Raw genomic sequence first — 21,987 nt, forward strand, 5'->3', positions numbered from 1 at the left:
TTGAGTGGTTCAGGTAGGGACCAGCATTTTCTCGGTGTGCGCATGCGCATTCAGTACACATTGGGACTCCATTCCAGTCAGTGAGGGTTCCCCGAGCCTCGCATCCTTAACAGCTGTCTACCGAGATAACTTCACCTGCTCTACAAACAAAAACAACCTGACCATGAGCGGAGATCATGGACATGGAGACTCTCAGGTACCTTTTGCTTATCTACCCTTTTTTATGTCAATTTGTGTTAATTCCTTTGTAATATCTCAGCGTATTAATCGTCATGATATTAAACAAGGGTTAAGAAACGTTAGTTTGCGTAGTAAGTTGTGCCGCTTTCTTTGTTCTTTTAATGAACACTTTTAAATTATGTGCAGTTTTTGTGGGCCTATGTTACTGTAGTTGAATGCATGCATTTCTAGGGTAAATGTCAATACCAATTGAAACTTGAATAACCGTGCTACCGGCATTTTCAAAATTGAAATATTAAAATCATATTTTTTCACAACTTTCAGGTGAATTCTGGATCCAAAGGAAGCGGTAGGTCCTCTGTATAGGATTTGTATTCATAGTCTGTCTTATTTCCAGTCAGAATCGTGATCTGTCTACTGTTAGTTTTTAAAGCACAGAAATGGCGTCCCAGAGACTAAGTCCCTTCTCCTCCACTCTCTTGCGGCTATTGTTCAAAAAGAGGGTCTAAAATGTACACTTCCGGCCCTCTGTTTTTTAATCTGCTGGGGTATTCTCAAAGGACCTGGCATCGTGTTTATTTTGCATGCTTCAGTTTGATAAACTGTACGTGCATTTATAACGCATTTTGGAGCCGAAAGTAGCAGAATTGTGGCTGAGGACTTAGTCTCTGCGCCATTTTCTTTTTCTGGATGTAACAGCCAGGGAGCCGACCACAGAGCCAACTGTCTGCCGTGATATGGAGGCGAGAGGCGGGCGCTTATCGCCTCACCCTGCCCGTATTTCTCCACCAGCTGCACTCCCTGCTAGAGACATTTATCTTCACTACCAACAGGGAATCCTCATACATGAGCATAAAATGTCAGGTCAGAGAAAATAAAGTTGCACTATATTATTAAAAGCATATGCCTTCAGCAGTCAGTTTTGCAAAAATGTGCCTCAACACAAGAGTATCTGATACTCCTGCAGAGTTGAGATCACTTTTTTTCTTGTGTTTTAATTTCCTGTCTGATGATATGATGGGAAGCAAAAGCAGTCTATGGGAATTGATTGGGTTTATAATTGCGATGTGTATTACAATTTCCTATAGCAGATAATAATACCCTTATTAAACTGCTATGACAACAGGGCGCCACGGGGTGATGATCAAGCCAAAACAGGTCTACCTCGGGAGGAATTTAACTCAGCAGGAAACATTTTATTATGAAAGCCGAACAATAATTGTCAAAGCAGAATCACATGACTAGCTGCCCTGAAAAAATAACCTACAATGTTAGAGGGGAAGAAGTCCTTTGTGTGAAGGAAATAGCATATCCAACATCACATCACAGGTGTGGCCTGGAGGTTGAACCTTAGGGGAATGGTGGGTCAGCTACAGCAGGTGTGTTAGCCATGATCCTCAAATAAATGCAAGGCACATTTCAATGGATATTAGGATATACATTTGGCAAAATGTTTTTTATTCAGCTTTTCTTTGTATGCTGCTAAATAAGTTGATCTCTCCTTGGTATCACAGACTCCCATAAACATAAAGACAAGGAACACAGACACAAAGACCACAAGAGAGACAAGGAGAGAGAGACACTCAAGCACGGCAACAGGTAGGGTATCTTCCTCTCGAGTTAAGGTTTTCTGATATACAACTGACCAATGGAGGTTTTAACAGCCCCTGAAATTATAGGCTATCAGTGTTACCTCGACCCCTCACATGTACATATCCTCCAGTATACATTATGATACCAGCTCATGATTTTTTCTATCATATCTAAACAAAGTATGCATTTGGATAAAGATTATGTCTGTTTTTAACATAAAAAAGGTTATCTTTTCAACAAGAACATGTCAAGAAAGTTAAGCTGCTGATTTGATGGAACGTCAAAGAACCGTGCCATGTTAAATAAGCAAACATATATCACAAAGACTCAATGAAATCCACTTTTATGAATGCATTTGTAATCTGAACCCTTATGGGACGGTGGTTGTACTTACTTTTTATGTGGATGAAATGCTTTCAGGCTAGGATGTGTCACAAATTGGGCCAATCTCACCCTCTGTTGTCTACGAGAGTCTTATTGTTTGCTAACCGTTTTTAATACTGGTAGTTAGCGACATAGTAACTTTTTTGTCTGCGCATCTGGACCACGTCTGACCTCTTGCACTTGATCTCTGACCTTTGGTGGCTTCTTTCTCTAGCGAACATAAGGACCACTCTGAAAAGAAACACAAAGAAAAGGAGAAGCTGAAGCACAGCAACGGCAGCTCAGACAAGCACAGGGAAAAACACAAAGAGAAAGACAAGGACAAAGAGAAGAGGAGAGAAGAGAAGGTTTGTTGTCAGTCTGCCGCTTATAAAATGCCGTAGGGATCTTAAGTCTAAATGTTTTTTTCTCATTACTTGTCATTATTATTTTGTTAAATTAGGTTAACAATTTTTGTTTTTTCATGATCATTAAAAAGGTCAACACCAATGACCTCTGTAACATTCCAGCAACGTTTTACAAATAGCAACAGTGAAAACAGTCTGAACATTGTTTAAAGGTTTGAAAGTTTGTTTAAATGACATTTGCTAATTTATCTTTCTCTGTTTCTTACAGATTAAATCATCCCATGTAGACAAGCCTAAAAAGGAGAAAGAAAATGGATATGTGAGGTAAAAATGCATTGCGTTTTCTCTGACTGATGTACAAATAAATTAGTTGGTTATGATTAATACAATATTACTTTACTAAATTGCATTTCAATGTGTGACTTAGAGATACAAGCCCTGCTGCCATTAAGAGTGAGCCCGAAGAGGACAATGGCTCCTACCCTTCTCCCCAACACAACAAGACCTCCAAGCGAGAGCATGATGATGAAGAGTGGGTATCATACAAATTAAATAATAATCTGTCACTTTCTTATTGAAATGTAAAACAGTAAGATTATCAATACATCTGTTCACAGATTTGAATACAAGCCCAAAAAAGTCAAGACAGAGCATGACAAAAAGGCCAAGAAGAGGAAACATGAGTATGAAGAAGAGGAGGACGAAGAGGTTCATTACATTTTTCATTACTATCTTTAATGAATATATTCTCATGTGTATCTGCCGTTCTTGTTCTCCAGAGTTATTCTGTTTTCTGCACTTGATCTAGGACATAAAGCCCAAAAAGAAGACAAAAGATAAAAAGGTAACCGAGGGAAAGAAAGCCAAAAAAGAAGAAGAGGAGAAGTGGAAATGGTAAGATAATGTCAGGGAGAAATAGTTATTTTTCTCAGGAAATCACACAAGGGTAGTTATAAACAGCAAGTAGATACCATATTTGTGTTTTCCCTCATGGGTCGCACTTTGTTGTTGTTGGTGGTGATTAGGTGGGAGGAGGAAAGATCTACTGATGGCTCTAAGTGGCGCTTCCTTGAGCACAAGGGTCCAGTGTTTGCAGCTCCGTATGAACCCATGCCTGACAAAGTCAAGTTTTACTACGATGGTGAGTATATCTTGGTAAAAAAAAACAGGTCATGTTTTTGTTTATTTTTCATTTTACACCACAATGTGATTGTTCTGTTTTTGTAGGAAAACCTATGAAACTTAATGCTCCTGCTGAGGAGGTGGCTACATTTTTTGCTAAGATGTTGGATCATGAGTACACCACTAAGGATATCTTCAGGAAGAACTTTCTTAAGGACTGGAGGAAGGTGAGGAGATAAGACTCAAGCTTTGCTATAAAAGTGTCCCGAGCAAGAGCCTAAAGAGGGTACAAAGTTGAAGTATTTATGTTATACATGTCTCAGATGACTCTTTACATTTAAGGAAATGACATCTGAGGAGAAGTCCAAGATAACCGACCTGAACAAGTGCAAATTCAGTGAGATGAGTGAGTTCTTCAAGGCCCAATCCGAAGCAAGGAAACAGATGTCAAAACAGGAGAAACTGGTATGCCTGGATTCATTCCTTTAACCCTGAAAACATTCTGCAATCTTTTGTTGTATATTAATGTTGCCATACACTTTGTAGAAAATCAAAGAGGAGAATGAGAGACTCCTCCAGGAGTATGGTTTCTGTATCATGGACAACCACAAAGAGAAGATCGGAAACTTCCGCATCGAGCCGCCAGGCCTGTTCCGGGGACGAGGCGATCATCCTAAAATGGGCAGGCTGAAACTACGCATCAGACCTCAAGACATAATTATTAACTGTAGCAAGTGGGTAATCTGACCAACACTGTTATCACAATCACTGCCATGGACTTTACATTTTAAGCCAAATCCCAAAGCCCACACTCACTGACAGGCTTTGATGTAACGTTTCTGGTGCCACTGCTACGTGCTTGAGTGAGCTCTGCAAACATTTTGAGCCTTTTATATACACTACCATAAGTCCGCACATTTTCTCCACAGGGAATTACCCACAGTTTATAGCTTTCTGACTTTAAAAGCAGGGTTACCAGGGGAAGCACGGAAGGGTTAAAAAAAAACAAATTTTGTCAGGCTGGCATATTAATTTCAACACTGTTGAACACAAACACTGAATTACCTTTAAGGATTTAAATGGGACATAACAAATGCATGAAATCAGGGAATCATAGGCTATCTAATCAACCATTACATTAAATTGTGCTGAATTATGTTTTGACACTAAACAAGTAAATAATTAATTTGACAATTCTTCATTGTCCACTATGTATGTAAGCCTGCCTGGAAGACATTTGAATTAGGCATAAAAAATGAATTAAAAACCCACAATTGCACATAACATGTTTTGTCACTAACCTGATGTTATGGCCCAGCAAAGTGTTGTCCCATTTGTATCTAATAATTTCAGGCCGTTCCAGCCTCTCACATCGTTTTACCAGGTGATGTTTAGTTACATTTTTAGATACACAGGAGGAACATAACGAGGGGTTACGTATGGTAACCCTTGTATATAAACATAGGCGGAGCCCTCTACTGGAGTCTATGGGTACTCCCCTCGATCCTATCATGCAAGCATTCATCCACTGAGACTTTCTAGACGTAGCCGGCTCCTGGGCGGGCCTACCTGAATGCGCGCGCATCTCACTGCATAAAAGGAGGCCTCGCCTCCTTACTGCCATCCTTTACTTCTCTTCAGCAAGCAGCATAGGACAGACAGGGCTGTCCTATGTAGAGAGCTCCGCCTGTGTTTACATAACAAGGGTTACCATACGTAACCCCTCGTTATATCTCTCACAGGCCGATGTATACACGCGCTGTCGTCCCACAACAACACTGCTGTTCCATCTCACTGTTTCTGACCGGCTTTCTGGTTTGCAGCCGCTGCGCCTCACTCACCTCTCCCTCGGTCGTAACCGTGGAGAGAAAAGAGGCTGCGGCTGACAGAGCACACCCTGACGCGCTTACCCCGCGGAGGTGTACTATAACGTGGAGGACGTTCCTTCCTGCCCTAAAGCAGGGGGAAAAGAGTCCTCCAGCCCCTATGGGCCCATGTGTGCGTCACGTCCCCCGGGGCCGGGGAGAAACGTAAGCGCATTATGTCCCAGGAGGGGGTCAGATGCCCACTGACCCACAGCCCCCCTCCCTCCTCACCAGTCCTGCGTTGCCCCAGCAAGCACAGACGATGAAAAGGAGCCAGACATGTTCAAGAGATAAAACTTTATGAAGGGGCCTGACGTTGACCAAGATGCCGCCGTGCATATGTCCTCCACACTCACGCCGTTAAATAAGGCTGTTGACACAGCCATAGCTCGTATAGAGTGTGCACGGACCCCCGTGGGGAAGGCTCTCGCCGCCTGTCCGTAGGCATGTGCAATACACTCGCAGAGCCAGCCTGCCAGGCGTTTCTTGGACAGAGCTTTTCCAGTTACCCCACCCCCGAAGCACACAAACAGCTGTTCCGTGTGTCTTAAGCCCCACCACACGAGGACGATAACGGTCGTATCTGCTACAGTTCACTATCAGATAGACGGTTCGGCCACAACGATAACGGGTCCCAAGGTGGGTAGATCTGCAAACGAAACGCTCTGGGGGGGCAAACGGTTCAGTGTTTACGCCTAGAGTCGTTATTCATTTGCTTTAAAGCTCAATAAATAACAAAGAAGACCTTTGACCGGCACTTTTCAAATTTTTGTCCTGAGATTTAAACTTTAACGGAAAAAAAATCGAACTGAAACACGGCTGCACGGTCCCCTCGTCCCTTGGAAGAGGCGGAGAGGTGGGTGTTTTTCATCTGCTGGTGGACTACCGGAGAGATTTACAGCGCCCCTCCACTGAGGGGGGGGATGGTCACCAGACGCCGTTTGTGTCTCTTGAGATCTAAACGCAGGCTGGAGAACCACCTCTGCAGGCGGCGCATATGCAGTAACCCAAGCGGGACCACAACGTGAGCCGCCACCATGAGACCCAGGGTCTGCATGACAGTCAAAGCTGTCACTGTTGCCCCCTGTCGCAGTCTGCAAACTGCCCGAAGCAAGGATGCCTGTCTGCTCTCTGACAGGGTGGCGCGTAGCCTGCCTGCATTGAGCACCACTCCCACATACAACGCCTGTTGGTGAGGTATGGCCTCACCAACTTTTGATCTTCCAATTGATCGCAAAACCCAACTTGGTTAGGTGTAGGATCAATTGGGCTGTATAAAACATTGCCCGTTCCCTGGACCTGGCCATAACTATGAGGTCGTCCAGATAAAAGAAAACTCATGCCATGGCCGCGCAGCAGCTGGAGCGCTGCGGCCACACACTTGCTGAACGTGCGTGGGGACAGGGAGTAGCCGAACGGCAGCCTGTTGTACTCGTAGGCCACCCCCTGGAAGGCAAAACGCAAATACTTTCTGTGTTTTGGTCCCAGTCCCAGTAACTGTTTTATACTTAACATCCGGAATTTTCTGCGTGCAATGTGGAGATTCAGACTGCGAAGATCCAGAATGGGCATGAATTCGCCTGTTTTTCTGGGAACCAGGAAGTACAGGGAATAATGCCCCCCCTCTCTGTCTTGCATGCGCACAGCAGAAACTGCCTGTTTTTGCACCAAGGCCTGAACCTCTGCTGAGAGATAATGATCTCCCCTCGCGATGATAGCTTTGCTTCTCTTATGCCTGTGTACGGATGAGGGATGCTGCAAAACTGGAGTGAATAACCCAGTCTCAGCGTCCTGTCCATCCACTCCGTTAACACGCATCTGCGCTTCCATTCCCTATAACACTGTGTTAGGGGATGTGCGATCAGCTGTGGGGCCCCAGCAATAAAGCTGTGGTACTCTCTGGCGACCCGTCCCGCCGCAAAACTCCCTGTGAAGGCAAGCTCTGCCTATGGGGGGTCGACACAGAAAGGGCCGACTCTCTACTGAGGTCCTTGAACGTGCCGCGGCGCACTCTCGTGGGAGCGCGCACTCCGCCATGATGTTTTCACCCAAACAGTGAAATGCATCAAGCAGAGTTTTTACACTCGGCGTTAATTGTTTCCTAACCCTGCTACGCCGGCCATAATGTCCCTGTACCCGCATAGCGCGCTTTATCACTCTCACCCGCGCATGCGCACTAGCTGCCTCCTTTACTGGAGTTACAACCTGGGCAGCGAGTGGGGAAACGGTACTGTCAACATTATGTGGCTGTGTGGGTGTGTGGAAAGAAGAGACACTCAGACTGGAATACAATTTATCTTTTTTATTTTTGAAATATGACTGTAACCAATGGGTCAAACAGGGAGGAGGCAGGATTCGCCCTGCCCGGAGAATTCCCCTCTCTCCGCCGGGACGCTTCCTCCCGCCACCAGTCAACTCCTGGAAGACGGAGCTCCCCACACAGTACCCCTTTGCTGCGGCGGAGCCGGAGCGGGAGCCCGCCGGGTTCGACCAATCTGTCCTTGTGGGGGCCGGTACTGATCCGGTATCTCAGGACGGACCGTGGAGGCAGAGGGCGCGCCAGGAGCTCTAGGGGCTCTGAACCGGCGCCTCGCTCTCTGTCTTAACACCGCCGGGCGCTCTCCCCCTCCAGGCGACTGAAGCACTGGGTGACCAAGGATATCGATCCGAAGAGCCCTTCTGTGGCAACGGGGGCCCCAAGGAGATCATCTCGGTCTTTCCTGGTCAGTGCGGTCAAACCTAGCCACACGTGACTCGACGCCACGGTGGTCAGGGCCATCACCCGACTGGCTACGGTAGCCTTACCGTGGACCAGATTATTAATCTGGCCCACGCAGCGGTCCGAATAATCACTCCCGTCCTCCGGCGGGGGGGGGGGGGGGGGAGTGTCCTGCTGAGGGGAAATCAGTGACACTCCCAACACACCTAGATTATTGGCCGCCGCCATCTGCGCCCCGAGCCTGAATATCTTATCCAGATATTCAAGCATCTCGTGGTCACGCGACAGCAGGGGCAGGGGCCTTCTCCCCTCTGCCCACCCGGCTGTCTGCGGAAGCAGATGGGCCGCTAGGCTTTCCTCCAGTGGGGGCACACCGGGACACTCCATGTCCGAGTGGCCCTCCACTCTGAGGATTCCAGCCCAAGTAGCCACCGGAGCCTTCGTTCTCAGTGGCTGCTGCCACGTGGCCTCCACACACCACCAGATGTTTGGCAGAGGGGGTGAAACGAAGACCGGCTGTGCTGGACAGGCCGGGCCGTAGAGGCCCTGACGCAGGCGGCTCACCAGCCTCGGTGGCAATGGTGGGGGGGAGCGGCAAGCCTGCACGCTCCGCCGCCATAGCCATCACCGCCGAGAAGTCCTGTCGTGCAGACCTGTGCTGATGGCCTTCCTGGCGGTCGCCGTCCCCGACGCCCGGTCCGCTGGGATGGCGAAGACGAAGGGCACTCTCTGCTCGAGTTCCTCCATCTCCACCACGTCGAGCTATGGGTCCTCCACCGGCGAGACGTAGCACCCCTCAAACAGCGCCAGCCTTTGATGGTGGCCGGGTCGAGGAATCTGTCAGCAGGAGCTGCAGACTGCAATCGGAGCCAGGTTTGCCGCCGCGTGGTCGGACCCCAGGCACTCGATACACCGGCAGTGGGGGTCGTCACCTTCAATGGGGCCCGGACACGAAGGACAGGGGCGCTCCACAGGTGAGTCCATTTTTCTTCATATGACAAAAGTTTCTTTATCCGTCTCTCTTCACTCAGTTGTGCACTGCCTTGCTGAAGAGAAAGGGATGGCAGTAAGGAGGCGAGGCCTCCTTTTATGCGGTAAGATGCGTGCGCATTCAGGTAGGCCCGCCCAGTGGCTGGCTACGTCTAGAAAGTCTCAGTGGATGAATGCTTGCATGATAGGATCGAGGGGAGTACCCATAGAGTCCAGTAGAGGGCGGAGCCTGTAAGAGATATAACAAACATATGGGCTTTGATTTAGTATTAAGTTAATTTTTGAAGTTATTATTCTGTCTAAGTAGACAAATAGACTACAATCTTTATCCTGCTCTTAACAACTCTATCAACCTCTTATATTCTTTTACTTTCTTTTCCCTTTATCTCCCGTTCAATCTTTTATCTGCCATGTTGTGATTGCTGGATTTATTTAAAGACAGTGGACATATTTAACTTTTGATGTCTGTCACTTAAGGTCTCAGGGGCTGTGTGTGTGTGTGTGTGTGTGTGTGTGTGTGTGTGTGTGTGTGTGTGTGTGTGTGTGTGTGTGTGTGTGTGTGTGTGTGTGTGTGTGTGTGTGTGTGTGTGTGTGTGTGTGTGTGTGTGTGTGTGTGTGTGTGTGTGTGTGTGTGTGTGTGAGTCTTAATGTTTAGCATTAATTTGCCATCAAAGAGGAACGAGCTGAATGATGTACTAAGCTAGTATGTCAGATGTTCAGCATCACTGAGACACACTCGCACACATGCCGGCACTGTGTTAAAGCTAATCTTCCTGTCAGAGTATGCTGTGTGCAAACAATAACACGACCCAGGGGGGACTGTTTAACAGTTATATGTAAGCTATTGTCTCATTGCTGAAGTGCTTACAATATAATGGTTTATCAAAATAAAAAAAGCCAAAGTATTTTATGGAAGCATAGTCATTCTTATTTGTTTTTTAATATTATATAAATAAGTAAACACAAATAATAAAATGAACAGTCTAATTTAAATAACTTTTATTATACAACTTCACATAAACAATATAAATAAACAACTTCAATAAGTATGTCCAAAAAGGAGTAGGAAGAAGTATACCTTTATATCGTCCTTCTCCTTCTGAATAGCAATTAACTCAACATTTATCACACAAACAGCCTAGAAACAACAACCCCAATGCTATTATGTACAAACCAAATATTGACCAAGTGTCAATCAGATATGAATTAAACAAATACCCCATGTTAAGTATCAGGTCTGTAATAAATGAAATGAAAACACCTTAATCAACACAAAGGTAGAGACACTACCTCAGTGGACGCTTCATCCAGAGAAAGTAAATATTATAACACATGAGAAAAAGGTTGTCAACTTCTTTAAGGTTAACCTGCATTTTTTCTGTAGGGACTCAAAGCACCCTAAACCTCCCCCAGGGACAAAATGGAAGGAGGTTCGCCATGACAACAAGGTGACCTGGCTGGCTTCGTGGACGGAGAACATCCAGGGCTCCATCAAGTACATCATGCTGAATCCCAGCTCCAGGATCAAGGTAACTGTGCTCTCACACCTTCAGCTGCAAAACTAAAAGCATAATAAACTCAATCCTACATGTAGATAATTCCACAGTTATTCCTTGATGAAAAAAAAAAGATCTGTCTGATTTTTCCATATTGCAAAAAACTGTTTGTGTGTGCAGGGGGAAAAGGACTGGCAGAAATATGAGACTGCTCGACGGTTGAAGAAGTGTGTGGGTCGCCTCCGCACCCAGTACAGAGACGACTGGAAGTCAAAAGAGATGAGGATCAGGCAGAGATCCGTGGCACTGTATTTCATAGACAAGGTGAGGAGAAATACACTAAAACTGTATGGATAAAATAGAAGGAAACACATTTTAAAGGTCACCTATTTTGAAAATCCCACTTTTTCATGTCTTTTATACATAAACATGTGTCCCCTCTGTGTAAAGAGATTCTGAAAGTTTCAGGAACAAAGACCCCCTCTCTTTTTGTCCTGATCCATTTATATAAAATCTGATGAGATTTGAGCCACTTTGTGATGTCATAATGTTTTTTTGGGTTGTGTAACCATTAGCCAATAACCAACTAAGGTAACACCCACCTGCCTTATCACCTATAATCTCCTACTAAAGTAACAGACACAGAATCAGCCATTTTGAAACAGGGCTGAAACAGAGGAGTTTATGGGATGCCACAATGATCTGTTTGGTATTTTGAGCCAAACACTTCAGAGACACGTTTTGTATATATCTGAGACCTATAATATAGTTTTGGAAAAATAGTATAATAGGGGACCTTTAAACAAACACTATTTTATCTTGATTATAACTAGTTATGCATATTAAAAAAATCGGTGAAATGAAATCCAACATAGGTGTAATGTTCCCAACAATGATACTTTGCAAACTGGCGATCAAATGCTAAAATGTACGGTTTTACTTTAAGTAAGGATCCTATTTTATAATTTTGCATTAACCACACGGTTTACCTTTATCCCAGGTCTCTAAATACCAATAAACTGCAAGTGAAAAAACTAATCCTGAGATCATGTGTGATAATGTTTCCCCTGTAGCTTGCATTGAGGGCGGGTAACGAAAAGGAGGAAGGTGAGACAGCGGACACAGTAGGCTGCTGCTCGTTGCGGGTCGAGCACATTAAACTCTACCCCAAGATGGACGACCAGGAGTACGTGGTAGAGTTTGACTTCTTGGGAAAGGACTCCATCCGCTACTACAACAAGATGCCCGTGGAGAAGAGGGTAAGAACTGGAAATGTGGGAATGTGTGGAGAGAAGAGTTAAAAACTTGAAAAAATGCATTAAAGGACAAGACTGTGATTTTACGTGTTTCTATGAGGGTGGTGCTGGATGTGCATTTGACAGATATGATCATTTAGTGTTAATGAGACAAGAAGTTGCCACACTGAGAAGGATGTTTACACAGACAGGTGATCAGGCACAAAAGCTTTCCGTCAGCACTGCCTTGGAGGGTGGTCTGTTTCCTGCTATTACCGGAGTTTACAGACACACAAGCGCACACTTGTGCACACATACACACGCTACACATCTTTCAGTCACACATTCTTCTACAGGCCAGGGCACAGGCTACACTTCCTCTCTGCATACCCCATTCCACACTGAAGTACATTCTAAGACACATTAACCTGTTATAGACCACCATCACTTGTCATCATGAACAACAACTATTATGGCGCCTCCATGTGGCAGAAATGTGATTGTGCATCCCCAAACACCATCAATAATATCAATAATTATCATATTAATAAAAATGTTTGAGCTCCTACATTCACGAACAACAAAACATTTTTCTGTGACTCTTAGCACATTCTGCATGCCTAAGCTGTGTCAGGGTCCCAAATTGTAATTTGATTATCTTTTATGTATTGTTTTATTAGGCCTATATTCACCACCACCTCTTCTCAAACAATGAACACAAAAGCACATATTTGAATAACATTAAATGATTATACAAAACATTTGCACACAGACGGCATTGACTCAAAAGAATTCAGTTTAATTTTAAACTTCTTGAAAGTCACAATGTTTGCTTAGTGTAAGAACAGTCTTTAGAGCAGTGGTTCTCAACTGGTGGGTTGCGACCCAAAAGTGGGTCGCGGACCCGTTTCAAGTGGGTCGCAGATGTGAGTGAAGAAAAAAAAAATTAGAATTGTTTTATTTTTTTGGGGGGGGGGGGAAGTCAAACTTTTATTTTGAAGGCCCGATTTTCTAACGCTGTGCATGCAGTAGGCGTTGGACTGGAAGTACCGGAGACCATGAACGGTTTTGAGAACTTCTGTCACGTAGTGATCATCTTCTCAATAAAACATCTTTGCTGATGTTTTTCCGAGTCTTCTGGCCTTTGATCAGAATCAAGATTGTTGCCGGAAGTCCCCACGGAAAATAACTTTGCGGTAGAACTATTCTTTATACATCCATGGGTACAACTTCAGATAAAAATGAACACAAAATGAAATATGACCCCCAGTTTGATGATTGATAGGTCACAGAACAATGGGGGCTATCTACCCTTACCCACAATTTAAAGTAATTCACACAGACTATCTCCTCTTTGCTCTTCGCTCTGTGAGGAGCAGCAAGCTGTCAGAACAAAGTGAAAAACAAACAATGGCATAAAATATTATTAATATGTCTGGTAGTAATAGATTTATTTATTTTCTTCTCAGAGTGTACCAGAATGGGTAGTTTATATGTTAATTATTTCAAAAAAGGCCTGACCAGTTGAGAACCACTGCTCTAGAGTATCCTATGCAGTAGTTGGGGGAAATGAAGAATCTTCCTGACTTTGAAAACGAAAAATGAAAAAGTTCTGCATATGGAGATTGTATTTACCGTAATTCCAATTTGAAAAAGGAGAAGATAAGAAGATAATTTTTAAACCATATTATTATGTTATAGATCATTTCTACCAATAATGGCTGAGTATAAAACCCAATGGTGAGAAAGAGATCCACAGTTTGTTATGAATCTTAGAGCCCTGATCCACGCTGTCCATTTTTCATTTAATTTCAAATCTTTATTTAACCAGATTGGTCCCATTGAGATCATAGATCTCTTTTTCAAGGGAGACCTGCAGCAAATAGGTTCCACATGAAACATAAAACAACATAAAACAATAAAAGACATCATACATTATATTTACAGGCTACATTTACATAGTTATCGACATTTACAAGTACCCATAGTATCAACGAGCATTTCATTTAGCCTAGCTTTAAAAACATGCAGAGGAATGAGATTGCTCAGTTTAAATTCTAGCTGAAGATTGTTCCAAGCAAGTGGAGCTGCGCACATAAAAGCTGTGTTACCTAAGACAGCCCTTGCTCTTGGCACATGTAACAACACTACTTCATGCGATCTCAGACAATAGCTGCTTGCAACTCTCTTTGTTATCAGAGAGCAGATATAATACGGGAGTTTACCCAACATGGCTTTATAAATAAGCGTGTACCAATGACTGAGCCTCCGTACAGTAAGTGATGGCAAACCTGCCTTGGTATACAGGGTACAGTGATGAGTAAGTGCTTTACAATTGTGACAAATCTCAGTGCACTGTGATAGGTGGCAACTAACTTGATCAGGTAATGGGCAGGTGAATTCATATAGACCAGATCACCATAGTCCAGCACACCATAGTCCAGCACAGGTAAAAAGGTCACAGTGACTAGCCTTTTCCTGGCCTCAAGCGAGAAACAGGACTTGTTTCTGAAAAAGAAACCTAGTCTAACCCTCAGCTTTTTAAGCAGGTTATTGACCTGAAGTTTAAAAGTGAGACAATCATCAAGCCAGATACCTAGGTATTTGTAACAGGCAACCACTTCAAGTATTATTCCTTGTGCAGTTACAATATCCAAAGCAGTCTCTGGTGTCTTTTTAGCTTTTGAAAAGAGCATTACCTTAACTGGTAACTGCTAGAATTCACTTCAAGACACTGGTACTTGCATACCATGCTGCGAATGGATCTGGCCCTTCCTACATCCAGGACATGGTTAAACCGTACACCCCAGCACGTGCACTCCGCTCTGCATCAACAAAACGGCTCGCTGCACCCTCGCTGCAAAGGGGACCCAAGTTCCCATCAGCAAAAACACGTGGGTTTGCTATCCTGGCTCCAAAATGGTGGAATGAGCTCCCCATTGACATCAGGACAGCAGATAGCTTACACACCTTCCGGCGCAGACTGAAAACTCATCTCTTTCGACTCCACTTCGAGCGATAGAACTATTAACAAAGCACTTATATACTAATAAAGGACTGGCTTATCTATAGCCAGTGGAGTAGCACTTGAAATGTTTTTGCTCTATGAAACCTGATGTACTTATATGATTCTGTTTTCTTCAAGTTTGTATTTTGTTGGTCGAACGTACTTATTGTAAGTCGCTTTGGATAAAAGCGTCAGCTAAATGCAATGTAATGTAACCTTAGTTTTATCAACATTTAAAAGAAGCTTAAGCTCAGCGAGCTGAGTCTGAATAATGTTAAAAACAGCCTGTAATTTAACAACAGCCTCCTTAATGGAGGGACCTGCACAGTACATAACGGTATCGTCCGCATAAAAATGTAAGGTTGCTCCATCCACATTTTCACCTAAACTGTTGATGTAGATGGAGAATAAAAGTGGACCTAAAACAGAACCTTGGGGAACACCATTTGTAATGTTTAACCACTCATTGACAGCCCATCAAAGTGAACACGGGACCTTTCAGAGAGGTAGTTCACAAACCACCCCACTGCATGGCTGGATATGCCAATACTGACTAGCCTCTGCTTCAAGATGCGATGATCGACGGTATCAAACGCTTTGGAAAGGTCAATAAATAGAGCTGCACCACTCTGCTTATTATCTAAAATACTCGCAATGTCATTCACCACTTTCATTGTGGCAGTGATGGTGCTGTGTTTCTTTCTGAATCCTGACTGATGTTTAGACAGGATGTCATTTGTACATAAAAACTCCTTTTCCTGTTCACTCACTAGGCGTTCAAGAACCTTAGCCAGAACTGACAATTTAGAGATTGGCTTATAATTATTTTTAAATAGTTGCCTCCCCTCCTTTTAGTAAAGCCAGGACATAAGCTGACTTCCATATTTTTCTAATTGTGTTTGTGCTGAGGGAGAGGTTAAAAAGAGTAGTGAGAGGAGGACCAATAAAATCTGCAGCTATCTTTAAAAAGAAAGGTTCTACGTTGTCCGAGCCAGCCGGTTTCTTAGGATCTAACTTGGATAAGGCTTCATCAACAACATCAATAGTAAAAGGAGTAAAACTGAAAGGGTTTTCCAGATCACATTGTTCAGAGTCCAGCATGTGAAGACAATCAGCAGAAGCTTTAATGTAAAACATATTAACAAATGCATACTCAATGACCATTAGAAAGGTAAAAAGGTTTTACAACAAAATAAAAACGAGACTTGTTTCGGAAGTAAAATCAAATAAAAGCTGTTGCTTCTTTGTTCTTGGTGTGGAAGGCACTTTAGTCTCAAGTGTCAAATCAAAGTGATATCATGCTAAAACAATCTTTGCCAACTTCCTTTCAGGTTTTTAAAAACCTCCAGCTGTTCCTGGAGAACAAGCAGCCTGAGGATGACCTCTTTGACAGGCTGAATGTAAGAAACACACACATGAAGACTATCCGCCCTCTGGGCTTCAGTCTAAGTGATCTGTTTAGATTCCTGTAACACTTGTATGACTCTGTTTCCTCTGCTTCTCCTAACTACACCCCCTTTCCCTCTTTTCTTTCTCTGTGTCTCCTGCAGACTTCTATTCTGAATAAGCACTTACAGGAGCTGATGGATGGCCTGACAGCCAAGGTCTTTCGTACCTACAACGCCTCCATCACCCTGCAGCAGCAGCTGAAGGAACTTGCCTGCCGTGAGTAACAGCAGCTTCAGACAGTCACATGCAGCTCACTTGAATGTCACCGCAGTGCTTAAGCTCTTGAGAGTTTATCAACATTGTCTGGCAATTATACCAACACTAGATGGTTTGAATTTCTGCATTGTCAAGTGTAGGACAAACAGGTACGATATGAATTTACAAAAAATATTTTTGATGTGCTTTATATGTACTAAAAATGGTTTAAGAAGAAGAGGGGATGTCGGAGAAGAGATGAGATGAGGAGAAGGTCGGGCTTTGAATGCTATATTTCGACAGATTTTTTCATAATTACATTTACAACAGGGCTGGTAACTGTAATTTAGTGTACTAAATTAAGACTTATTGTTCCTTTTAAATGCATAATCACAACAACATTTTGGTCAGTGATTTCAAAATTGCAATAATTTGATGATACTTCTCCTACCCTGTTGTGTAATTGTTGGGTCTCCAGCTGATGACAGCCTTCCTGCTAAAGTCCTGTCGTACAACCGTGCCAACCGGGCGGTGGCGATCCTCTGTAACCACCAGAGAGCTCCGCCCAAAACCTTTGAGAAGTCCATGCAAAACCTTCAGACCAAGGTAAACGCCTGTGTTCCACCTTTCTTCGGTTTTGTTGTTACGCCACAAACTATGATGCCTCTGTGTTGTCATTGTTGCCTTGGGAGTATATTGGGATTATTTCGTCATCATGAAAAATATAGATTTTACCTCTCTACATGATGCTGATTATCTACGTTACTCAGCGTTTGTTTGTTGTGATGCAGATTATCTACGTTACTGAATGTTTGTTTGTTGTGATTGCAGATTGACGAGAAGCAGAATCAACTGTCAGCCGCCAGGAAGCACCTAAAAGCTGCCAAGTCTGATCACAAGGCTTCGCATGATGACAAGAGCAAAAAGTAAGTCTGATCAATGCTCAACAGTGTGAGACTATTATGGTAATATCTGTTAGTTACGTTAATGTGATGTGTCTGAATAAACTCCCAGACGTCATTATGTTTAGGACATCTGTTATTTCAGGCCATTTATGTATTTATTCCTCTCTCTGTTTCTTTGTCTCCCTACCTGTATACATATCTGTTTTTCTCTCTGTATGATTTTCTGTATTAATCTTTATTCCTCCTTCTGTCTGTGTCTCTCTCAGGATCCTGGAGATGAAGCGTAAGGCTGTCGAGAGGATAGAGGAGCAGCTGATGAAGCTCCAGGTTCAGGCCACAGACAGAGAGGAGAACAAGCAGATCTCTCTGGGCACATCAAAGCTCAACTACCTGGATCCACGCATCTCTGTCGCATGGTATTTATGTGGCACTGCAGTAGCTGTTTAACTCTGTTAACCACTAACTATTATTGACAGGAGTACGCACTTACTGTTTATTAGGTCAGCTTTCTCTGGGTGGGTGAGTGCGCAGGGTGCATATCTACCTTGGGGACAGAAAGGCAGGAAATGCTCTTGCATTGTAGGAAAAGGAGCAGCACAAGCAAAAAAGCTAACGGCTGCAGAAGGAAAATAAGAGGAAGAAAAGCGTGAGCTTCAGAAACAATGGGGTTTGTTTCTGAAAGCCAGGGAGCGTCCCCAAACAGCGCTCCTTCCTCCATGTGGGAAGTCAATGAGGAGCTGTCTGAGGCTGAATGGAGGGCCAGGCCACAGAGAGAGGGAACAGTGGTCAGCCCTTTCTAACCCGTGCCCCACAGCTATTTATGGAAGGCCACCTCCTCATGCACAATGGATACAGGAATGCTCCGTGTTTTGCCTGATTGTAAGGCGAAAGGGATGGGGTCCCCCTTTGTAGGGTGGTGCATGGGAACTTACATCTACACTGTAGTGGTATGTGTGAATGTGTGTAATAGAGATGAAAACATTGAGTTTAATCAGGTTGACTGCTAGCAGGGCGGATGTATTATTATGTTGAAAATGCTTAAACATGCTGCTGTCCTTGCTAGCAAAGTTGACTTAACTGTTGAAAAACCTGATTCAATTAGTAATGTTAATATTTCTCAATATCACCTCTATAGTACAGAACATGTGCTAACTGAATGAAGATGAATTATGTGGATTTAGGTTTAGCAAGCTTAACAAAAATTGAATTCATGGAAAAAAACCTACAAGACAGTCAGAACTAAAAAGTAAGTATGAATATAAATTCATTGAAATAGTCATAAGTCAAGAGGTAGTTATTTATATTTAAATTAGGAACCCGAACCTTAGCTCTTATAATCACCTGTTATGAGTACCTGCTTCATTTCTACTATTAACACTGGACTCAAAAGCTAAATTGAAATGTCTTTGATATTTTTCTTTTGTGACCACATTACATTAAAAAGTTAAACACATTTCTCAGTTTGAAATCTATGGAGTGTAACATCAGTATTTGTTTGCTGCGTATCTTGGTACATAGCTATGATGCTGCTAACTTTTAAAACAGAGAAGTCACTTGTAGTCCCTGCTCGCCCTTTGTATGGTTTGGCATAATAGACAGTTGGACAGTGGCGAGAGAGTGATGAATAATGGTCTGTCCAGTCAGGCTTTATAAAAAATTGAGTAAACAAGTGCTTCTCAACTAATATGTTCAGAAAAACCAACTATAAATGAAATGTACCTGATGGATCAAGTTCTCCAACAGGCCTTTTGTTTATTTGTTTGGTCCAACTGTATACAACACAAAGAAAAAGTCAGAAAAGGCATTACATACAAATAAATTACGTCCATGTCGAAAACAGATTTGACTTAAACGGCAACGGTGGATATTTTATGAAGACCAAATTATGAGTTGCTTTAAATGTTGCCACCAACCTGCCACAGGGAAGCATTTTCCCCTTTGCTTTAATAAGGGTGACAGTAGACAGTGTACCCTGGCCTGTGCTAAAGGACATAAGTAGAAATTAAAGAAACTTTCCTTTGCATAAAGAGAAATCAAACACTGTTTATGGCTGGCTGCCACTTAGTGTAATGTGTAACTTAGTGTAATGTGTAATTTCACTCAAAGTATCAAAGTAGAAATTAGAGAAGATATCACACTGATATAGTAAAAAAAATGGGGATTTTTCCCCAGTTCAATACAAAAGTAGTAAACAAGAAATGGTCACTAATGAAGTCCCAACAACATTAATACAATGCACATGGGCCGAGTAGTTGAAGATTTTCAGTCACAACTGGCTCCCTGTCACTTCTTAATTGATTTCTTAACTGACTAATGAGCAGTGTTGCAGCCAGTGAGTGGATAAGCTCAATATCTTTTCTATCTTTAACTGGTCCGTCTTTCCTCCTCTCCAGGTGCAAGAAATGGGACATTCCCATCGAGAAGATCTACAACAAAACCCAGAGAGAGAAGTTTGCGTGGGCGCTTGACATGGCTGAGAAAGACTATGAGTTTTAAACATGCTTGATGTTTTTACCTTATTTTAACATGCCTTTGATTGTAGAGATGGTTTGTAGTTGATGTCAAATGACTCCACTGTGTGGTTACTGCAGGGCTGTGAAGGAGGAGGCTTTGTTGCAGCTGCTACCACCGTTTAATAATTGTGCTGTATATATATGGATTTGTTTGTGAATATAGGAAGCCAAATGGCACATACAAATTACAGTAGTGTGTATGTAGCTGCAGCTATCTGCCCATAATAAAACCCCTATGAACACATTAGTATTATCTTTTGTCAGACATGACTGCACTGAAATTTGTAAGCCATCGGAAATATTGAGACATTCTATATTCTCATAGAATAATGAAATAATAAATGTTTGTATGGGAGATTGTGAGGGACAACATGAAAGACAGTAGGATGAATATCAATGTATGTAATCGTGTGAAAGATTGGTATAATAAAAGGACAGACTGATGACAGTGTGAAGAATAGAAACCCTGGCACTATGATAATATAATTATTAGCACACAGAATGTCATCTTACTTTCCATTTAATTTAGCTGTTTATTTCAGGGATGTACATATGTTTTGTCATTTTTCAGTAACTGATTCAGTGTTTTTTAAAACGTGTGCTGTATGCATTGTCCAAAAGAAGCTCTTCATTGCCTATATGCAACTTGTGTTTGTCTGTTTCCACAGTTTCACAATGGTGACATTCCTCTTGGTTACTTGAAACAGCTGTAGTACAGGATCATGTCTTTTGTACTAGAGCTAAAAGAGACAGACGCTTTTCTAAAGAGGTATGTGGATTTTGCCAAAATAAATCACAGCCTGTCTATCAGTGTCCTCGTTAATTTCCAAATGTGAATGGATATAACAACTTTTCTCATTAATATTTATTGGTATCTGATCATTTATCACACAGCGATTGGTTGGATGCTTATTTTGTTTGGGCTTTGTAGTTTTCAAAATAAAACATCGACCTTGTATTTTTTGTCCTTGTGTTGTCCTTTATACATTTAAATGGATTGAAACAAAACAATGTTTCGTGAGTGTACAAAGAGAAACCGAGAGAAATATAATCCCATTAAAGATCTAATCAATAGTGATTAGTCAAGTCAGGGGTCATAGTCCAATTCACAATTACGTGTCTCACAATGTATTTCTCAATTAAATTGAAAAAAATGTAATCCCCTTAATGAATGTAATAACTTAAAGAACGAAACCAATGACTGGCTGGTATTGGTGGTACTGCTGTTGCATTAAATTACTGTATTTGTTACAGGGGCGGATAGCTACCAAGCTACCTGTTAAATTGACATATTGTGATGTTAGGTTGAGGAGTGAGTTTATTATGAAGTACAGTATCAGCAGTATCAGAAGGTATGCATCTTTAAGAGGCCGACAACAGACTGAAGGCATGAGATGCGTCAAGCCAACGGGTGACACGCAAGATTACCGGAAGTAAGCTAATTGTATGAAATTAAAAGAACCAAATTAAAAGCACATAATTAACACCAGCAAGAAAAATTGAAAATATCAAAAGTTAACATACTTCTTGAAAAGGGGTCAGAAAGGGGCTTTCCAAATGTACTGATGTAAAAAGTACAATTTGTATCTTTGTAATGAAGTGGCGTAGAAGTATTTGGTAGCAGAACATTGAAATACTCAACTTGTCTCAAACGCCAGACTTAAATGACCCAAGCCAAAAATAACTGATACCATATACTGATAGCAAGAGTCGTGATACTGTTTTTGTTAGTCAAAGTGTACTCGAGTACAGTACTTAAGTACCATTTTGAGATACTTGTACTGTACTTGAGTATTTAAACATTTTTGCTACTTTGTACTTCTACCCCACAACAAATCAGAAGTATATCTGTGAAGTCTATCAGAAGCTACTTTGCTACTTACTACACAACAACAAATTAGAAGTGTATCAGAAGTGTATTCCACTGCAATTATTTTATACCTCTAGTTACTTTGCAGATTTGGACTAATAAAGTGAAGTATAAACA

General features: G+C 42.5%; 1 protein-coding gene across 1 annotated transcript; it reads left to right on the plus strand.

Annotated features, from left to right (window-relative positions):
• Positions 1-54: 54 nt before the first annotated feature.
• Positions 55-20,956, plus strand: top1b (DNA topoisomerase Ib). Its single transcript, XM_034086995.1, has 21 exons — positions 55-196; positions 505-529; positions 1,695-1,779; positions 2,372-2,504; positions 2,773-2,828; positions 2,932-3,036; positions 3,122-3,212; positions 3,313-3,398; positions 3,530-3,645; positions 3,732-3,853; positions 3,969-4,091; positions 4,173-4,360; positions 10,585-10,729; positions 10,877-11,020; positions 11,770-11,955; positions 16,270-16,338; positions 16,489-16,603; positions 17,061-17,188; positions 17,414-17,508; positions 17,754-17,903; positions 19,881-20,956. The coding sequence occupies exons 1-21, from the start codon at positions 164-166 to the stop codon at positions 19,981-19,983; spliced, it is 2,298 nt and encodes a 765-aa protein (XP_033942886.1). The 5' UTR covers positions 55-163; the 3' UTR covers positions 19,984-20,956.
• The last annotated feature ends 1,031 nt before the right edge of the window (positions 20,957-21,987 follow it).

This window comes from Pseudochaenichthys georgianus, chromosome 7, assembly GCF_902827115.2.
Source record: "Pseudochaenichthys georgianus chromosome 7, fPseGeo1.2, whole genome shotgun sequence".
Classification (NCBI taxonomy): Eukaryota; Metazoa; Chordata; class Actinopteri; order Perciformes; family Channichthyidae; genus Pseudochaenichthys; species Pseudochaenichthys georgianus.